Source organism: Sturnira hondurensis, unplaced genomic scaffold (assembly GCF_014824575.4).
Source record: "Sturnira hondurensis isolate 20B ecotype Veracruz unplaced genomic scaffold, ASM1482457v3 Scaffold0007865, whole genome shotgun sequence".
NCBI lineage: Eukaryota > Metazoa > Chordata > Mammalia > Chiroptera > Phyllostomidae > Sturnira > Sturnira hondurensis.
The window spans coordinates 9685291-9705507 of NW_028080496.1; the positions used below are offsets into that span (position 1 = coordinate 9685291).

The following is a 20217-nucleotide window of genomic DNA, read 5'->3' on the forward strand; positions in this document are numbered from 1 at the left end:
GCTTCGAGCTTCCTTTAGCTGCAAGGGCGGGGAAAATCCCCCAAAGTTCCCCCACTGCCCTGTCGTGCACCGCGGGTTCTGAAGGCAAACGGTATCGGAAACGAGAACAAACACACGGAGCTGTGGGAAGGAAGAGCCAGAGTGTGCAGACTGAAGAGCACACGCATCCTTCTTGCCGAAGGCCGGTGTTTTCTGACGTAACAGTTCACGTGATGGGCTCAAGCGGGACCGTCTTTGCCTGCACTATAACGAGTGTGCTGAAAAGGCACACTGTTGCTGAAATAAATGCCGAGAAACGCGTACACAGGCAGGGCTTACACCGGGCTGACTTTTCATCTGTCTAAAGATAGCGCCACAGACAATGAAAAATAATAGCTGGGCGGCACCCTTGCCAGAGTCACTTTGAATTCTCCCCAAATGGTAGGGTCCAGTTGGGTCGGAGAGCCCGGTGCTCACAGGAGCCTGGCTCGTGCCTGTCCCTAGCCCCTGTGTGACAGATGTCTGACTGCATATGGGGACACTGACCCTCACCCCTGGAAACGCTGCCTGGTGCAGGAGGCCGATGCATCCAGGGTGCAGAGGGGATGGGAGAGAAGGGAGCCTGGGGGATATTCGGGCACAGGGGACAGAGTGGGAACAGTAGGGAGGGAAGGTGGGTTGGCACCCCTGGGCCTTGTCCATGCTAAGCAGCCGGAACTTCTCCCTGCATGTTACAAGGAGCTAGGGGGTGCCCTCAATCCCCCCAAGAACTGTGCCCCAGGATGGCCTGGAGGGAGCAGGAGGCGACCCGGGCATGGTCTGGGTTACCCATCCCAGCCCTCAAAAAGAAACCACAGCCTTCCCACAAACAAGGAGGATGCACGGAGGTGGCCTGTCCTCCCCTGGGTCACACGGGCCACTGGCAGCAAGGCCCCTAGATTGGAATGCAGCTTCTTGCACCCACTGTGCGCACACTACCCATGCAGTGAGCGCCCTACAGGATCTGAGCTAGGGTGGTGGTGGTCGTGGCGGATGCTGCACTCCAGAGGTTTTTTTTGTCTTTAAGAGAGGGAGAGAAACAGCAACGTGTGGTTGGTTCTTGAGTGCCCCCTACTGGGGACCTGGCCACAACCCAGGCGTGTGCCCTGACTGGGAATCAAGCCAGCAACCCTTTGGTTCGCATGCCGGCACTCAGTCCAGTGAGCCACACCAGTCAGGGCTCCAGAATTCTTTAAGGGGAGAAATCGAGGAGCCAGATCTGAATGAGAAGTTGGGGGACTGGGAGGGCCCTGGCCTGGGTGCGATGCAGACCATGGGGCCACTGGCTGAGCTCGGAACAAAGAACAGAGAGGTGCACTGGGGGCAGCGAGTGTGACTTAGGTTTTGTGCACAGGGACTAGGAGGTGCCTGGGGGGGGAAGGGGGGGGCCTCACCTCCGAGCGGGGGGGCGGGGGGGGGCGCTAGCTGCGCCCACCAATGAAGATCTCCCCGCTGAAAACAATGACTGTCGTTATCTTTTAAGGCCTCTTAAAGCTATTTTAATTTTTACATCAAAGACATGTTTATCAAACAGCTCTCAAAACAGATGCAGGCTCCTTTCCTTTGAAATCCTTGAGACACTTGCAAGTGATCACTGCCTTCGGGAAGCCTGTGGAGTCTGTTCTTTATGCCCCTGGGGGACTGTTTTTTAGTTTGGTGTCATCCATGCCACCGGCCCAGGCTGCATCGTGTTCCTTTCAAGTCTCACATTTCCTTGGGGACATGGAGAAACCAGAGCACAACCAGGGACGGACAAAACGATTCAGCTACTAGCAAATGGGCCTCTGGCGCTGGGCTGTGAGAAGACCGAGATGACTGACTGAGTCTGGAGAAGGAGAGTCTGAAGAGGCATCCAGGGAAGTTGAGCACATGAAGGGCTCCTGAAAGGGCCGTTGCTGCCAGAAAGCTTTCGAAGTTTCTGATAAATAGCAGCAGATGAGGTGGAGATGGTCTGAGTGACACAGGAAGGCAGGCGTGCAGACTTAATGGCCCTGCGCTATGCGCCCAGTTCTGCTGGGGAAATTCTATCAGCGGAGCTCGTGGGGTGCACGTAGGGCGGCAGTGGCTGCCAGGGGCATGCCGTCTCTGCAGAGAGGCCAAGGTCATTGAAGCCCAGAAGCCCAGAAGCTCAGGCCACTGTTTCCAAGACCATGGCCAGACGGCAGACCGCAGCCCCAGGCTCTGTCCCCGAGGGATGGATGCAGACAGGAGAGGGAAGAGGAGAAGGCAGGCCACCACTCTGGAGAGGGTCCCAGGAGGGCAACGAAGCAGCTGGTGCTGCAATAGGGGGCCCAGGATACCTGGCCAGAGCAGGGCACAGGGACCCTGTGGAGACTGTGTTAGCTGACAGGATTACCTGTTTCAGCACACGTTTACCCTTAAAACCTGACCCAGCAATTTTATTTCCCCAGTTGGTCATTTTTCCAACATGTCACTGTTGGGACTTGCAAATGGCCTGTTCACCTTTGACTGCCAGGAGCCAACCAGGGGGCGGCTGCTGGGTCAGCCGGGTCCTGAATTGGAAAACGGCACCAGGAGGGGCCAGGGTGCAGGGGACGGCCACCAGGCCCCCAAGCCACACCGCTGGGCCAGGAGGGGCCGCTTCTTCTTGTGGAAGAAGCAGCCAGAAATGGCCTTGTACCAAATTCGACCCCACTCTCTGGACACAAAATACTCTAAAAAAATTGGGTTTCTAGTAAGAAACAGTAGAAAGTCAGTGGGGAACTAATAAGGGACAGGTGTGTCACGAAACAAAAGACTGAATTTTCTCAGCCAAGCGAGAGGGCCCTCGTAGTGCCTTATACATTTCCCCAAATTCAGTTTCAGTATCTGTCCCCACACAGAACGGCCTTCCAGGGACTCTGTCTCGTCCTCGGTCTGAGCATCGGCTCCGGATGTGGCAAACCCGTGGGGGTTCGTTCACGTGGGCGCTTTCCGTGTGCACCTGTGGTTTACTAATGGGCGGTGTGGGGACAGTCACAGCCTGTGGTGCTGTCACAGAGACGCTGGCCCCGGAGCAGATGGCCCCCAGGGTTCTGTCACCCTCAGGAGCCTAAGCCCGGGACCTGAGCCCTAACCAGCACCTCTGAGGAGGCAGGAGGCAGGCAGGCAGGCAACTCACTGCTTCGTGAAATGCTTTAGACACAGACCAAGCTGAGAGCAAAGTCCCCCTGCTGACCCCTGCAAAAGAGTGTCAGGCCCCCCCATCCAGTGGTAGGGGCCCAAGTGCAGCAGCTCCGCAGCCTAAGTTCGCGTGCAAGAGGAGTGGGACCCTCTGGAAAGCCGGCCAACTCGGGCCCAGTGGAAAACCAGGGAACCAAAGGGCCAGGATGGGCCAGCCTTCCCCAGCCCCGGCCCACGCCACGTCCACTTCCCCGCAAGCCTTACTTTTGGCCTGGACGTAGAAGAACACGGGCTCCGTCCACGAGCCGTTGCCAGACAGAGAGGTGGCCTGGATCCGGGCCGTGTAGTTCCCCGGGTTGAGCCGGTTCAGCTTGGCGCCCCCGTACTTCCTGTACTCCTGCCTGGGCACACATTCCCGCTGATCCTGCGGGGGCGAGACAGACGGGTCAGCTTCCCACACACACGCGCGAGCCAGTGACTCACGTGGCCCTGCCTCACAGCTCCCTCCTGACAGGGAGCCCGACTCGCAGAGAGAGGGACGAAACCAAGGCTTACGGGGCAGGACCCAGGGCCCCAGCATCCCCGGGTTCCAGCCCACAGGGGGCCAACACCAGGCCCGCGAGCCCAATCCGGCCCCCACCTGGATTTGTCCGGCCCAGCACCTTGTTTCCACCTGGCGGCAGCGCTGAGCTCTGACCTAACTGTTAAGGACCAGTTACATTCACACAGTCCTAAACACACATTTGGCCCTCTGAAGGCAACTGTGAGGCGGATGTGGCCCCAGTGACAATGAGTGTGATGCCCCTGTTCTAACCACATGTGGTTCATTTTTTTGTGTGTGTGACCAAAAAAGCTCCAGTAAGATTAAAAGTTTTTCAGACTAATCAAGCTTATACCAAAGAATCACTCTGTGCAACGGTTTCTTCAGGGTGACAAGCCCGGCCCCTGGCACAGTCCACACCTTTCTCAAAGACGCGGAGCAGGAAGCCCCACCGGGGTGTCCAAGCTTTCGGCGTCTCAGGCCCCACTGGAAGAAGAGGTGTCTTGGGTCGCACAGTAAACGCACAAACACTAACAAAAACTGACGAGCAAAGGAAAGGTGCCAAGTAGACATAATTTTGTGTCGGGCCGCATTCCTAGCCATCCTGGGCTGCGTGTGGCCCATGGGCCAGTGGCTGGACACCCCTGAACCCTCACCAGCTTAGCCCTCATTTCCCTGTCGGAAGTCTCCGCTCACCAGGAGGTGAACCGCGCTGCACTGGGACCTCCGCCATCAAGGGCAGTGGGCACGCACCCAGCCGTGGACCGCAGACCCCATCTCACCTCGACCTGCGAGCCGTACTTTATCTCGTACATCAGGATCAGCCCATTGGGGTTCTCAGGCTCCGGCCACTTCAAAAAGATGGAGTTCTCAGGCCTCGGCTCCCAGGTCACCGGCCCGGGAATGTCGTCTGCGCCTTCTGTGTGGCAATATAAACATGCAATAAAGTCAGCTTGGGGTCCCCCAGCAGGGGCACCAGCACTGGGCTGGCCTCCGAGCACCCTCCCCCAATCTAGGACCGAGGACGGTGACCCCACAAAGCCCCTGAGAGCTGGCAGCTGCCACACAGCAGGGGTTTTGGAGTTGGAGCAATGGAATGTCCTGTAAGTGTCCAGAAGCCCCACGGAGGCATGTCCTGCTGTCCCCAGAAGGAAAGAGAAACGGCCCTTCCCCCATCCCTCAAGATGGTGGACGGCTATCTGAGTAACAGGCAGCTTATAACTTGCAAGGGGACAGTGGAGACCAAACCGGTAGGCCCTAAGGCAACTCCAGGAGTTGACCTTGAGGAGTGAGGGTCACTCTGAATTAAGGCCACTCACTGCAGATTTCACTGAATCTGTGAGAACTCACGAGGGACCAGGCACATTTTCCACAAATGAGGAAAAGGACCATGGACATGTGTGCTGCGAACCAAGTAGGAGAAAGAAACTTGACCTTGGGGCAAGCTTCCGGCTCTTGATACTTTATATGGAGAGACCAGGATGGGAGTGAGGTCCCCATGAACGGACTGCACACCCTCGGAGCTGCTGGTCTGCCAGGCTGCCTACAGATGGGCACCCATTCTTTAATCAGCTGGATCACACCGTACCTGCAGGCATGGTCCTCGCAAAGACAAAGTTGGAGGCACTGCAGCCCAGCTTCTCGGCCTCATGGTTGCAGCTGTGGATATCGATGCGGTACAGGGTGAAAGGCCGGAGGTTGGAAATGACAGTTCTCTCCTTGTTGTCCACTCTGGTCTCGAAGAACGGGTACTCCGTCTCCAGCTCCTCCAGGTCTGTGATGTTGTAGGCGTCCGTCACCGTGCTGTTCCGGCTACGGCTGGACATGGTGGTGTTGGCAATTTGCGAGACATCTCTCCGCTTCCTTTCGGGTCTGCAAGGGAGAGACAAACTTGGCTTGTACGTGCCTCCACCTTTTCTGTCTCACGTGTGACTCAGTTAGAGTAACAGAGAGAAGAGAAAAACCTTAACCTTGGAACAAAAGCAGCTATTCAGCCCTCTTGGCTAAGAACCAACAAATAGTAAGGGGACTGCCTTCTTCACTACTTCTCTGGCTCTCTCTCCTCTGCACACCTCTGAGTCAGTACCCAGACCATGCCCCGGCTTTCAGGGCACTTCTGTGAGTGTGTATCTAACGGCAGCATCCTGGGGTCGAATCAGGACTGTGCCATCTGGCCCACGGATCTCATGGTTAAGCACCAAAGGAGACCAGCCTGCTGGTCACACAGATGTATCAGGCGGTGAGGTGTGTGGTGTCCTCTCAGAGAGACCAGGCAGGGAGGGGTCAGAGGCTTGTGGCAGTGGCTTCTTTGACCCCCTCTGACTATGGGGAAAAGCACAGATGCCAGCAGGGAGTATGGTCCGCACCCTGGACCCTCCCCTCTGTAGTTCCTGCTGACCCCTCCCCTCCGCGGCCCCAGGGCCTGTATTTTTCACAGCCCCTGCTTTGCCTCCTGCGGCCTCCCAAGGCCTGCCCCTGTCAGGGGCGGGGTCGCTCTCATGGATTTGACCAGGGCCTGGAATGACAGCTCCAAGAACAAGGCCAGTGAAAGGAGCTGCGCGAAGTCACTGCGGGGAGCCAGTCCCCACCCAAAAGGCAGAAGAGGTGGTCAGAGAAGCCACAGGGGTGACCCTTCTGAAGGCTGTGTGGCTGCGAGGCAGCTGCCGGGGGAGCCCACAGCACAAACCCTGAGCCCCCTTTCCTTCGGGACTCCCCGGGTTCCGGAGGAGCCCCACCCAACCAAACTGACAGCACGTTCCTCCCTCCTCCACAGCAACGTGGTTCTGCCCTGAGGCTGCTGAGCCAAACTCCCAGGATGAAGACCCAGCAACAGAACCCGCCCCAGAGCCCCAGCCGGGATGCGTTTCCACGGACGCCACGGGCACCTGGGCACGAAGATGGAGTTGTGCAGGAAGTTCTCGAAGACTTTGCGGTACTCGGCCTCCTCCTTCTCGGCCTGCTTCTCCGCCTCGGTCTTGGGACAGGCGCAGCAAGGCCCCTTCTCTCCCCCACACACTTCGGTCTTGGGGTTCTCTGTCACCTCCTCGATGTCGATGGTGCCGTCGGCGTACTTCCGGACAGGGATTTTGTCTGCTTGGAGAAGAGAGGCCCCACAAGAGTGGGAATGAAGGCCCAGCTCCCCGCAGCGAGGGGACGGGGCGCAGCCGGATGGGCCTGCAGGGCCTGCAGCCTGTGTCCCCTCATGGCGTGGCCTCGGGCCCCCAGTCCCGGCCCCCACAGCTGCCAGCCCTACCTTTGGAGCAGTAATCATGCCGGTACAGGTAGCCGTCCTGGGGCTGCCGCTGCCACCTGACGATGTAGTAGCTCAGGTTGCCGTTGGGCAGAGACGGCGGGTTCCACTTCACGATCAGCTGCGAAGAGGAGTTCGAGGCCGAGAGGACGTCCAAGGGAATGGAAGGGACTGGAAGGGGGCACGAGAGACACTTCAGGCAACGGAACGGACCCAGGACCCAGGTACTCAAGGCGAACCGACCAGAAGCCCACAGTTCGGCCTGGGTGGGAGGACAGCGGGGCACGCGGACACACAGAATGGAGACGGAGCCTCGTTGTGGAGTGTGAGTAGTGTGCGTTCCACTGCCGGCAGCCGCCTTTGTAAAATCTATTTCCAGGCGATCTCAGTGACAAGGAACACGACTGAGCTGCACGGGGCACCCCAGGGTGAGGGGGTGACTCCCCCTGGCGGCTAATTGGAACACTGCAGTTTTCTCATCTGGTACAACTGCCGTCCTGTGGAGCAGTCACCTCCAGCAAGTGGTCAACTGAGCGACGTGCTTTGCAGCTGACATTTCTGAGTCTCTGATTCAAATGGCAAGAAGCCACAATGGAAGGGGGGAGTCAAAAGGGCTGGAGAGAGACAGACAAAGACAGAGAGACAAAGAGAAACAGATACAGGCAGGTAGCAAGAGAGAGAGACAGAGGGAGAAACAGAAACAGAGAGAGAGCAAGACGGACAGACAGGAAGAGAAAGAAAGAGACACAGAGAGAAAGACAGACAGAAAGAGGGCGTGCAAGACCGCTGCAGCTGAACGGCTGGGTGTGACCGGGACAGCGGCGTGCGGATACCTGAGGCGTTGGTGCGGATGTACAGGATCTCGCTCTTGGCCCCGCGGATGTGGTCGTTCTCCACCATGGTGAGGGTCACGGCCTTCACGTACACCGCGTACTGCGTCCAGGGCTTCAGCCCGTGCAGCAAGATGCCCGGCTCCACGTCCTTGTTGGAGGGGAGGTCCACGTCCACCATGTTCCAGCTGTTGGAGCCGCATGCGTCCTGGCCATCGTACTCCGTCACGTTTTTAAAGGGTCTGCAAGACAAAGGGGCGCAGCTCAGGGCCTGGGTTCAGGCTCTGACCTGGAGGCTCGCAGAAACCTCCCCGGGGGCCTCGCACATTCTGTAATGCAAATCCTAAATAAAAAAAGTAATCCATTCAATTAAAACATTTTTGATCCTCCAAGGACATGCTTATTAATGTTAGAGAGAACAGACAGCGCAGGGAAGGAGAGAGAGAGAAACACTGATCAGCTACTTCCTGTACGTGCCCTGACCAGGGATCGAACTCGCAACCTTTTGGTGCACCGGACCATGGTCCGAGCAACTGAGCCACCTGGCCAGGGCTGCATTCCATTTTTTAGGGACGAAGACAATTAAGCAACTGGACTCCGGATTTCACCACAGTTACGTTGCACTGAATCTGCAGCTTCAGGAAGAGCGAGTTCTGTGATTACTGGGATTTGAAACGCTGCTCCATCAGAATGCACACAAGAGTGGCTCTTCTCACTTCCGAAATGGCATTTTGTCACCATCAAGGAAAAACAGGCATAGCCATTTAATGCAAACCTCAGCTACTGATAAAGGATAACTTTTGGAGAACAGTGACTTTGCTACAGAAAAACAGCTTCCAAAGTACAGCTCCCCAAATCTAATTTGCTCACAAGCATTTCTGATTGTTTAAGTGTCTTGTAATACTCAAATATTTCGCTTCCTGATTGTCTCAGGAAGCACCATCGGCCCTTTGGTGCAATTCCCCGGCGCTGCCGAAGCCAGGGTAGGCTGCCAAAGGGAACAGGGTGTCTGTACAAGTGCAGGGTTGGGCCAGAAACAGCCCGCCGTCCGCTGAAAGGGCTGGACGGCCGCTGGTCACTGTCATCGTGGCTAAAGGCCATGAGCAGCCTCCGTATACAGAGACACATAAACATGTCGGGCTGTTTCTGTCACTGCCAGGACTGTGCCCAGGGCCCCGGCCCCAGCAGAGGAAAGGGGACCAGGTCCTGCCCTTGGTGGCTCTGGTCCAAGCTCTGGGGAAGCCAAGCAGCCAGGAACAGCCCTGCGGCACCAACATGGGACCTGGACCAGGACGGGGACTAAGCAGACTGGGGAACCACCCAGGCAGAGGAGACAGAGAGAGGAAGAGGGATGGACGACTGCCATCTGGGGGGGTGAGTCATGGCTGCTCAGGCAGGCGGCTGTCACCTGAAGGCACCAGACGAGCCCCAACAGGTTCTGGGAAAAGGCACGTAAGGTTCAAGACCTCTTCCTCTCCATTCTCCCTCGAGTGGAGGCCCAGGACCTCAGGAAGGTCCCATGGGTAAAGGGACAGCAGTCAGACATGGACCTTCCCCAACGGCCACCTCCAAGGGAGCTGACCATCCTGCAGGGTGTCCCTGGAGTAGGGGTCACCGGGCAGCAAAGTGACATTTCAACCCCATCCTCCATCCAGATTATGGATATTTGGACTGACCGAATTCACTGAAAAACAAGCTTTCTCTTTTGGATTTATTTTATTCAACCGCCCCTCCCCACGGAAGCTAGCATGTCCCCAGTTGGAGCTGTTGGTGGCAATGACAGACGTCACGTGTCCTCGGGGGAGGACACGGAGGATGGAGCATGGACTTCCCCACCCACCGTCCTGCCAATGACACACCGCTGCTGCCACCGCCACCACCACGCAGGAGCAGGACTCACGCTTCCTTGTAGTAGACGGTGAAGCTGATGAGGTCCCTGTAGTCCGGGGGCCGGTACCGGTGCCACGTTATGATGATGCGGTTCTTCCACGTGTTGGTGGAGGTGAAGTGCAGCACGTCGCTCTCACCTGGGGCACAGAGGCACATCCGTGAGGGACGGACAAGGATGCCTTGTCCCTTAGTCCCTTCCTGGACTCGACAGCCTACCACTGGACCTCCCGGTGGCTTCCCTATCTCCACTGAGGACTGAGATACAGGGTAGGGCAGGAGTGGGTTTGCAGTTCTAAGTGTGCAAAACAGTTTATTCTTGTACTATTACGTATTAATCATTGTATTATTTTCCATCCAAACTGTAAACCTACTTTTGCCCCTCCCTGCATTTCACCACACGGAGCTCCCAGGGGCTCCTTCCTTCCTCTTGGTGCACTTGGTGCAGACGTGACCTTGCGTGTGACTCTTAACCCGAAGGAGAAGGCCCTCCTGACTGAGTGAGGTGGCCCTACTTTCTGCTGATGCCTAGGCCTGGGCTCCCTCGGGGGCCTGGACGGGTGAGGGTGGACCTTGAAGCTGGGCTGTCTCTGACATGTGATGGCCCCTGCCCTGATCCTGGGCAACCAGCAAAGACAGGGGACAGACCAGGCGTGCTGCAGAGGGGACTCTGCTTCGCAGGCACTTGGCGTCACACTGGAGGGACACCGGAGCTCCCTGGAGGCCTCCAGCTAGCAGACACAGGTCGGGACACCTGAGGCGGCGAGAAGCACAACTGCACCTCACGGAGTTCTCTGTGTTCCGTGTGAGGCGAGCCTTTGCTTTGTCTTGCTCCCGCAACCGGACTGAAACCCGGATGGGGACCAGAGCCAGGTGGATGACCTCCCCCTCCCAGGACCGGAAGCTCTCCCAGGAGGTATCCTTTCCCCCGTGTTTGCCTGAATCCCACACTCCAGCCCTAGCGGGGGCTAAGGGCAGTGAGAAACTACCAAAACACGTGGGATGGAGAGGAGCGAAATGTCGCAGTTCCCGCCAAGGTGTTATGTAGGCAGAAAAGAGTTTTGTCTTTGAAGGACGGGAAAACGGCTCCTGTACACATGATCGGACAGGTCAGACGGGCTGAGTCCAAGGAGGAAAACAGTGACCAACTCCGACACGCGCACAGTGTCTGCAAGGGTCTGGCCGGGCCGGCGGCAGGGGTGGCGGGGGCGAGCGGAGGCGCGGGCGGTAAACACACGCTCCAGCCACGTGTCAGCTTCCTGTGCTCTGGAAACCCTCCCAGCAGAAGGCCCAGGTCAAACGAGGGTCACTTCGCAGACCCCGTGTGAAAACCGCCCTCCATCGTGGAAACCGCCTGTTTCTCTCAGGACCCTTCCCCACTTAAAGGCTGAGGGTGGGGAGTGGTAGAGAGTGAGGGGGGCCATTAGCTGGTGACGGAAGACGGGCTGACTTGGGGTCGTGGGCACTCAGTGAGATACACACATCCTGTAGGACACAAGTGTGACACAGAATCTATGTGACCCAATTACCCAACGTCACCGCAATACATTGCAGAAAAGAACAAATGTGGATGGGGGCGACAACGTCCTCCTTGAATCCGACCCAGCCCAACAGCACCACAGCTTTTCGGTCGCAGCATCATATCCAGGGCCGGACGGGAAGCAGAGGGAGGCCCCGCTCTCCCCCGAGAAAGAATGTGGTGGGACCCCGTGCACACACAGTGAACCGTGTGTCCTGTGGGCACCGCTCTGGGACCTCAGCACCGACCCACTGCTAGACAGTCAGCACTCCCACACAGCCGCTGAGCAGATTTACAGACACTAGTCATCGCACATCGGCCCCGCCGTTGACTCTGGGGGCGCACACGTGCGAGCGAGGGCATGTGAGGAGCCCTGGGGTCCGCCCAGGCAAAGTGAGGGGGCACCACAGACGGAAGGCCCAGAAGGGCGCTGCCCTCCCACCGTGTTGGGGCCGTGAGGTTCGCAGGTATCCACTCACAGGAGGCTCTCTCCCCGTTGTTCCTGGTATTTATGTCCCCTTTGCTCTGGCGCCCTTTGGTCCCCGTCACTTCCTCCATGCGGTAGATTTCGGAGACGCACAGCTTGGGGTTGAAGGCGAAGTACATCTTGCCTGCTTTGATGGTCAGGTTGCGGTGGTCCCAGTCCCACAGCTGCTGCAGGTTCTGGTTGTCGAGGACGTAGAAGGAGTAGTTCCTACGAGCACAGAGACGGGCGTGAGCGCCCTCAACCCTCGCTGCCCACCGTCCACCCAGCCTGCCAGCCACCTCCTAGGCCCTCTGTGAGGCTCTGGGCTACGTGGCCTTTGCCACGGGTGGGGGATCGCTGGAGGGAAGGGGGGTACCGGGCAGAGCCGGGCAAAGGGAGAAAAAATTGGGACAACTGTAATAGCACAATCAATGAAATATATTTTGTAAAAAAGAATGGCTAGTTACCCTTAACAATGGCAATAACAGGATTCAAGGGCAGCATACTGAAATCGACAAGATGCTAATTCCATGACCTCTATCACCAACAAAGAATGCTTCTCACAGTCAAGGAGGTTACTCAGATTGCTCCCCAGAAATGCCTTTGGCTTTTTCTGTCTGTGCAGAGCATGTTCGATGTGCTGGAAATCCACCCACAGGAGAACAGATATGCTCTGCTACTTGCTCGGAATGGCTTACACACTGGCTATCTTTGGGGCTCACCCCTATCCCCACCATCGGCAGCGTGGGATGGGGAAGGCCAGAGGCTAGGACAGGAGGCAGGCTCGGTGCTGGGCCCGCCCTGGGCCTGCTCCCTCCTGCAGACTCACCCAGGAGTGAAAAGCCTCAGCTTCCACCCCTGGACAATATGGGAGCGGAGACACTGTCCCCCACTGGGCAGCCCCCCTGGGCCAACCGCCCAGGTGAGAGCAACTCAGGATCCAACACGGTTTAGTGAGCTCAGAGCTGCTTTTCAGGGTGCTGGGCACTGTCCCTGGGGTTTCTGATTAGCAGGCCTGCATGGGCCAAGAATCTGCCTTTCTCGCCAGCACCCAGGGGGTGCCAATGCTGTTGGTCCTGGGAACACTGGTGAAAAGCACTGGTCTAATGGACGCTGAATGCCGGCGAGGGGCTGGAGGTCCAAAGGTGTCCATGTTAAACTTGGGTGCTGCCCCAGTGGGTGCGCACAAAGGCAGCAGACCCACTGTCCACTGAAGGGAAATGTGGGGACAGCTAGCAGTGGCTATGGCTATCTCCGGCTCCCAAGACAGAAGGCCACACCCCGCAGCTGGGGGAGGGGAGAGAGCAGACAGCTGCAGCTCAGGGTCTGTCAAGAGACCCCTGCAGCACCGTGACCGCCCTTCTGAGTCCTCTGTGCAGGGGTGCGCTCCCCAACCTCGACCCCTCCCTTCCTGGCCTGCTCCTCCCCAGCCTCAGCTTCTTTCTGGGCTCAGTCTCGCCCTTTCTCTAAAACCAAGTCTGGGAATGGGTGTAGCACTTGGAGCTATTTCTGAGGTTCACTCCTGGTCCAAGCCACAACCAGCAAAGACGGGATCCCAGTCCTCCCTGTAGGGCCAGGAGAGGGGCCCCCAGATCCCCTCTGCCCTCAGGGCTGTGTCCATGGGGCACCTGTCTGTGCCAGGTGAGGCTCCTCACTGACACCCCCACCAGGATCGCTATAGGCCCCGGCCAGTCCTCAGCCTGGGTCTCCCTCATTGGCACAGAAGCAAAAGTTACAGGCACAATACAGCCAAGTGGACATGTGACGTTTCCGAAGATTCCAAAGGGACTTCGGAGGTAGGGAGCAAGGCCAGACAAGGCCCTCGGTGCCCTCCATAGCCTGTTGACTCGCTTGTAGGACACCACCACATACGAGCACGTGTCCTCTGAGCTCCTTGGTGTTTACAGTCCAAGACCCTGATGCCCAGGCGAAGCCACGGAAGGGAGGTGGTGTCCACCCCACCAGTCCAAAGCCCGCCCCTACACACTGGGCCCTGCCCACACACATGTTGGGGGGGATGCAGGCGGGAGCCAGTGAGCCAAGTGAGTCCAAAGATGGCGCCTCCAATCACCAGCCAGGCCCCTCCCAGCCCACTGACCCATTCATGGCCACCAATCAGGAGGCAAAACCTTGCAAGTTGGCAATCCTTTCCTTCTGGTAAGGTTCAATCCCTAATATATACACCACGTGTACAGGCAGAAAGTGCTGGGACATGGACAGGTGACTGACATTCGCCATCCCTGGGACGGTCCCTACCTCTCTATCACTGCCAGGTGCAGGCGATGCCACTGGAGGGCCGGGGCACTCAGGTCGTCACTCACACACACGAAGGCCGTGTGCACAGGTGGAATCAGACCCGCCTATTTTAGGCCCGTTCTTGCCCATGGAGTATTTCTGGGTGTGAAGGACCCTGCTGGGCTGGGCTGCTCCCTGGTTTCTGAGTGGGCCCCACGGGGCAATATCTCCTTGTCGGCCCAAAGGTCTCTGGGCCGGGACTGAGGAGCCCTGACCAGGTCCAACTGCTGTCTCCACCCAGCATGAGGCTCCTTTTCAGTAATCTGATTTCACCAGCAGGGAACAGAACGGTGCTGAAAATACCTTCTAAACAAAACATGCTTCTCCCAACGGGAGGGAGCGTGCGCTCTAAATCAGGAGTTTGACACATGAGTGGCAGGCACACGAAAATTCTGTGTATGTGATTAACTGCTTTGAAAAGCAAGATTATCTTTTTACAGTAAACACAAACATTTTTTACAGCTTGGAGAAGGCCGGGGGCCAGGATACAAGCAGCAATAAAACCCAGGCGTTACGGAGCCTGCCTGTGTGAGTAACAGGGAAAAATAAACCAGGAACCCTTGTTAAAGTAATAATCCAGGCATTCTTGAGCTGCCTGTCAACACGGGCTTGTTTTTCCACCCGGCTTCCCTGGCTTCCCCCCCTGATTAGAGGAGCATTAAGAGATAGCAAAGGCGAGACCTGCCTGCATGCCTTTAACACACACACTCGCACACGCAGGCATGTGCACACCCACTTTGATCTTCACAGTTCCCTAAAGGAACTGGCTGGTCAGTCAGTTACTCGGTAAGTGGGATCTCCTCGCTGTGTCTAGGCTTACTGCCTTTACACCCAAGGAGTATTTTTAAAAACCCAGTTACTTGTATATTTTTCTGTAGCATGCCCAGGCTCTGTGACGCCTGGGTTTTGGGGATGCCGAGAGGTTCTGTGACTTGAAGCAAAAGGATGTATGACAGCACCAATGCCATCCCAGGCTACTTCACACGAACGAAAGTTAAGTTCCTGTGGGGCATCGCGTCATCGCTGTTGACGAAACGCCACAGAAGGAAACAACCTGTTGGTCTCAGGACCTGTTGTACTGGGGTCTTGGCTCCCAGCCTTCTCCACATTGCAGAAAAATGTGTGCTTCTGGACAGGGCAGGCCCCCTCTGGCACAACGCAGACAAACCGAGGCAGGTGGGAGCGGCTGGGTGTCCCCCTGAGGACATCTGTTATCTGCACCGTTGTTCTGAATGCCCTGCACACTCGGCTGCTTCATCCGTGGCTCTGATCTCAGGGCTGTCTGACTGCCAAGGTATCTACATCAACCCCTCGCCCCTGCTCCCGTGATGGGCAGGAAGGTGGGCAGGAAGGATGGAGAAGCAGAAGAAGGTGAAGGGCCATTTGTAGAGTGTTGAGAAGATAGCCTGGGTTTGGGAATCTGAAGATCAGGGTCTGCATGCACCATCTCTTCCATTTACTAAGCAACAACTGTAGGCGAAGTATTTATTCGGCTTCTCCCAGGCTGAGACAAAAGACGCTGAGCTCGGTGGTCCCCAGCTTACAGAGGGGGGAAGGGACCCCCTTTCCAGGCCCTGCTGACAATTGAAAGAAAATCTGCAGTGCACACTAATCCTGCTCTCATTTCCCAGAAGAGACCACAGCCTCTTTCTGGCGGCCTCTAGGGGGCGTCAGAGCCCAGCACACGGGGCTGTCTCCAGCCTCCCAGCAATCTGCAATGCACCCAGGATTCTGCCTTCTCACAGAAGCTGCCTCCAACCCATCAGCAGCAGGCTGCTTTACGCCTCGTCCAAATGGCCCCCATATCCAGTGTCTGCGCCCAGCCTGGGGTCCCAGCAAGGGTGGGGATTTGCACTGAAGTGGCACTAGGCACCAAGCATGCTCCGGAAATGTGTCCTCTTTGAGTGGTTTTCCAACAGCTTTACTGAGGTATAATTCACCTCCCCCAGATTTGCCCATTACAAATGCAAGTTCCGTGAGTTGCAGTGAATTTGTACAGCAGTGAAATCGTCCTTGCGAGGCAGTGTCAGGACATGGCTACCACGCCCAAGTTCCCTCGTTGCCGGAGGTGGGTCCCTCTCCACCGCTACCCCCAGCCGATCCACTGTCTGTTTCTGTCGGGTGTGCAATGAATATCACGTCTGTGAACATTCACATACAAGTCTTGTGTGGGCACGCTTTCCTGTCTCTGGGCAGCGCCTGGGTAGAGCCTGAAACTGCTGAGTCACAGGGCTGACAGCATGATTTTTGAGAAAGTCTCAGAGCAGACAAGAGGCCTGAGTGCATCCATGAGTGTCAGCACTTGTTACCCATCAGCTCCACTGACTTGTATTCTTTCCATGATGACAACCCTTGGTGGCAACAATAACCACCACCACTAAATCTGAAACCTGGCTCTGGTCGGGGTGGCACAGTCAATTGGAGCATCATCCTGGTAAGTCAAGGTTGCAGGTTCGATCCCCAGTCAGGGCACATTCAAGCAGCAGCCAAGGAATGAATAAGTAACTAGAACAACAAATCGCTCTTTTTCCCTCTCTCTCTCAAAATCCATCAATGATTTTTTTTAAAGTAAGAAACATTAACTGCTCAGTTATCTGATGCCATCAGAAAGTAGGGTTGTCCAAAGAAAGGAACTGCCCAGAAGATGGTGAGTTTCTCTGCTCTGATTCAAGGCCTCACCAATGAGCGCTCTTACAGAAATCTGGTACGTGTGCACTACAAAATCTGCTTCCCTCATAAAGAGCGGAGGAACCTTGATTTTCTTCATGTCCAAGGTATCACTCTGGAAACAGAGCACGTGACGTCCTCTGGGAAACCCTGGCCACTGGAGTTCTTTGGGACAAACCAATGACCGCCTGATGCCGCGGGGGGCCGCTCTCCACTCGCGACTGCTCCGTGGTCTGCTCCCGTGATTCTGCTACGCCCGCCCGCAGCCTGCACGTCAGCTCCCTCCGAGTGCAGACTCATTCTGCTCCAGGAAAACGCTCGCTGCGTGTTCCGGGAGGGGTCTGGGCTCCTTGGACACTTCTGGAGACAGACCTCGGTGCCAGTTTGAAAGCCAGGGCAGCCAGACAGGAAGGATCTCAGCAGTGCGGACCTCTCCGCTCTCCGCCGAAACAAGCAAGTGCAGGCCCGGTTGGTGTGGCTTAGTTGGCTGGAGCATCGTCCTGCGCACAGAAAGGCTGTGGGGATCGCAGTCGGGGCACCTTTGGAAGACGATCAATCGATCAATCGATCAATCGACGTTTCTCTCTCACATGAACGTTTCTCTTCCTCTGCCGCACTCCCCCCCCGCCCCGGCCCCACCTTCCCCTCTCTCTAAAAGCGATGAAAAAAAATGTTCTCCGGTGAGGATTAAAACAAACAAAAATAAAACAGCTGCAAGTTTTTCTTCCTATCGAACCACAGGAAAGCACGTGTGGTGCTTCCTATGAGAGGTTCAGGAAAAATTGTACTGTGAGGCAGCTGTGGCAAGGAGATACCTGGGAACAAAACCGAATTTTTGCTCCGGGGTGTGCGTTTGAGAAAGGACAGGCGGCAGCGGAAGTGGGTTTCCAGTCCTGGCAGCACCTTGAAATTACCCTGGGATCTTCAGGAAAACAGCGAGGCCTGGACCCCACCCCGAAAGACTTTGATTGTGATGGAGTCCAGCGAGGCTATCAGGAATTCGGCAAAGCTCTCCAGATGACTCCAGTGCGTAGCGAACTTTGGGAACCACCGGAAGAGACGCTACCTTGGCTTCCAACCCAAAGTGTGCGGAAACGACACGCCCCAAAATTTTATCTCTAGACAGCGCCACGAACGCTCCTCCAAGACGGACACCGGGACTACCTTCCAGGAGTCCCAAACTACAACCCCCACACCGGGCGCATAGCGCCGTATGCGGCCCTGATGCCACCTGCCGAGGATCTCGGGCAGGGTCTGCCGGACAGGTCCCGGGATGCCCGGGCTCGGCGCCTTGGCTCGGCTGCCCCGTCCTGACCTGCTGCTCGTCCCCCGCCCCGTTTCCACCGCAGTGTCTCGCGGAAGCCTTCAGGGCCGCATCTTCTAGGAAGCCTGTCTCATCATCTTCTTCTGATAGCAGGGTTTGTTTTTTTTTCCCATGCTATTGGCAGGTTCCCTTTCTTACCCTCGCATAGCGTCTCCCAAGTCCTGCCTTGTACTTGTCTACTGATTGTATTTCTTTCTTCTCTGGCTCTCTCCGACTCTCCCCTGCTTGTGGGGAAGGGCTGGACGTAGCTCTCTTCCGAAGTCCGAGGAGCGGACGCGAGGACGGGCGTTATGGCTACTGCTTGGGCCTGCCCCATGGTGGGGTGGGCGGTCATCACCTGTGAGGATGCTGGTTCCACTGTAGGCGTGGTGAGCGAACCCTTGCTAGCGCCCTCGCTAAAGAGAGACCCCGCAAGAAGTGGCACCCAGAGAGAAAAGGCTGGAAACCAGCACCATGAGGTGACCAGGGGTGCCGATCAGCAGCAGGTTGGAAAAACCCGGGTCCGCCTGCCCTTCCCTCACCTGAAACGCTGCCGCAGGGCAGGGGCCTGAAGCTCACCTGCGCTCAGCAGTGTCCCCAAAGCGGGAGTAACGACAGGCGTCCTTAAAGAGACCCCACTGGGACTTCAGGTTCTATGCCAGCTTCAGATCAGGAGACGTACCACACATACCACACATATTCTTGCGTATAAAAACGAGACTTCCGTTCTCAGGTTCACTCAAGTGCGTAACACTTCCAGCGAACGCACACCAGAAAGGTAATCACATCATGTACTAATCGCTAATAAAAGTTAATTAAACGCTCCTCTCAGCTTTCTACGTCTATCATGTGCTCAGCCTGGGGGGACATGTGCATCCTTAAACAGCAGGAAAATTCGCAGGTATCAGTCTGCCTGCGGAAAAGGGCCCGCCGCCAGCAGGGATCCCAGAAATCTGAAACTGCTTGGAAAAGGGGAAAAAAAAACCCTGTGCCAATGTTAACTTTAAAAATTGAATGTGACAAACACGAAGCCCCACCTCAGAAGGGCGGAGCCCAGCCTGCCATCCAGGTGGCACGGGAGGCGCAGGGACTGGGCGCTGGGGCTGCCTCCACAGACCTGCTGGGAGAAGGGCGTGTCTCTGGCCATCGGGGTCCCCTGTGCGGAGGGCAGTGTGCGGGCCAAGCACGGAATGAGGAGCCGCCCCCTTCCCCTTCGAGGTATCAGGCGATGGAATTTTAAGAATTTAAGACCAACCCAGAGCTCATCTGAGAAAAGCAGGGAGGCTGTAAAGAGACCCTGATGGGGTGACTCCATCCAGGCAGGACGGCCCACCACTAAGGAGGGCCTTTCCCATGGCCTCCCCACCTCTTCCTGCCCTAAATGATTTCCCCAAGTTCTCTTCACAAGGAATTTGTTCATTGATGGATGTCTCCTTTTATTTTAAAGTGTTTGCTTACAGCCTGGTTAGAGCTGTATTGCAGAGGGGGAGCACTCCCTGGCCGGGTGGCTTCGTTTGTCAGTGTCCTCCTGTGCACCAGAAGGCTGCGGGTTCGATCCCCAGTCAGGGCACATACATAGGTTGTGAGTTAGATCCCTGGTGGGGATGCGTATGGGAGGCAACCAGTGCTGCTCTCTCTCTCCCCCCACTCCATTCCTCTTCTCCAAAATCAATACACATATCCTTGGGTGAGGATTTTTTTAAAAAAATAAAAGAAAAGGGCGGAGCGGGAAGAGAAAACTGTACAAGCAAAGGCACGCACAGGAAAACTACTGGCAGGAAACCGTGGCCGCAACAGGCACCGGCTTTTCCGCACCCTCGGGCAAGAAGCCCCGGACTATTTAAAATTCTTCTCACAGAGCACATCTCTGCAGCAGGCAGAGTCTATCAACAGCATGGACCCTAGAAGCTAATCAATAAAAACAATTTTGTGAATCAAGATTTCTTTATAACCAAAGAACTGTCCGTATGCCTCCAAATCCCTTAGGTTCCAACAGGTTAAAAGACGGCCCCATTTCTGTGCAGCGGGCGCAGCACCCAGGGCCCAGCGGGGTCCTGTCGGGGAGGGTTCCAGAGGGCGGCACCTCGGACCCCTTCCTGTTGTGCCTGGCACAACGAGCCCCAAGAGCCTCCTGGTCCGCAGCTTCTGTGGCCACCGCCAGACATGCGGCTCTTGACTGGCACCTGGCACTCCTGCTCCAAAGGGGCATCTGGGGGACGGAGACTCGGGACTGCAGGGAAGCCTGCATGAGGACATGGGCCACCCCTCCGGGCACGCCAGCTCGACCACTGCGTCCTCCCTCCTCCCTCTTCGCAAGG

The 20217-nt window shown here is 56.6% G+C and overlaps 1 protein-coding gene across 2 annotated transcripts in view; it reads right to left on the reverse strand.

The window, feature by feature from the left end:
* IGF1R (insulin like growth factor 1 receptor) overlaps positions 1 to 20217 on the reverse strand; it is a 232553-nt gene that overhangs the window by 24497 nt on the left and 187839 nt on the right. The window contains exons 6-13 of one of the 2 annotated variants that reach the window (XM_037053716.1): positions 11648 to 11862; positions 9663 to 9789; positions 7766 to 8004; positions 6936 to 7103; positions 6568 to 6772; positions 5271 to 5554; positions 4465 to 4601; positions 3406 to 3565 (exon numbers count right to left, since the gene is read on the reverse strand). In XM_037053716.1, the coding sequence (XP_036909611.1) occupies positions 3406 to 3565; positions 4465 to 4601; positions 5271 to 5554; positions 6568 to 6772; positions 6936 to 7103; positions 7766 to 8004; positions 9663 to 9789; positions 11648 to 11862 (1535 nt within the window). Of the gene's footprint in view, positions 1 to 3405; positions 3566 to 4464; positions 4602 to 5270; positions 5555 to 6567; positions 6776 to 6935; positions 7104 to 7765; positions 8005 to 9662; positions 9790 to 11647; positions 11863 to 20217 lie in introns of both variants that reach the window. The other variant, XM_037053715.1, reaches the window with a different exon arrangement.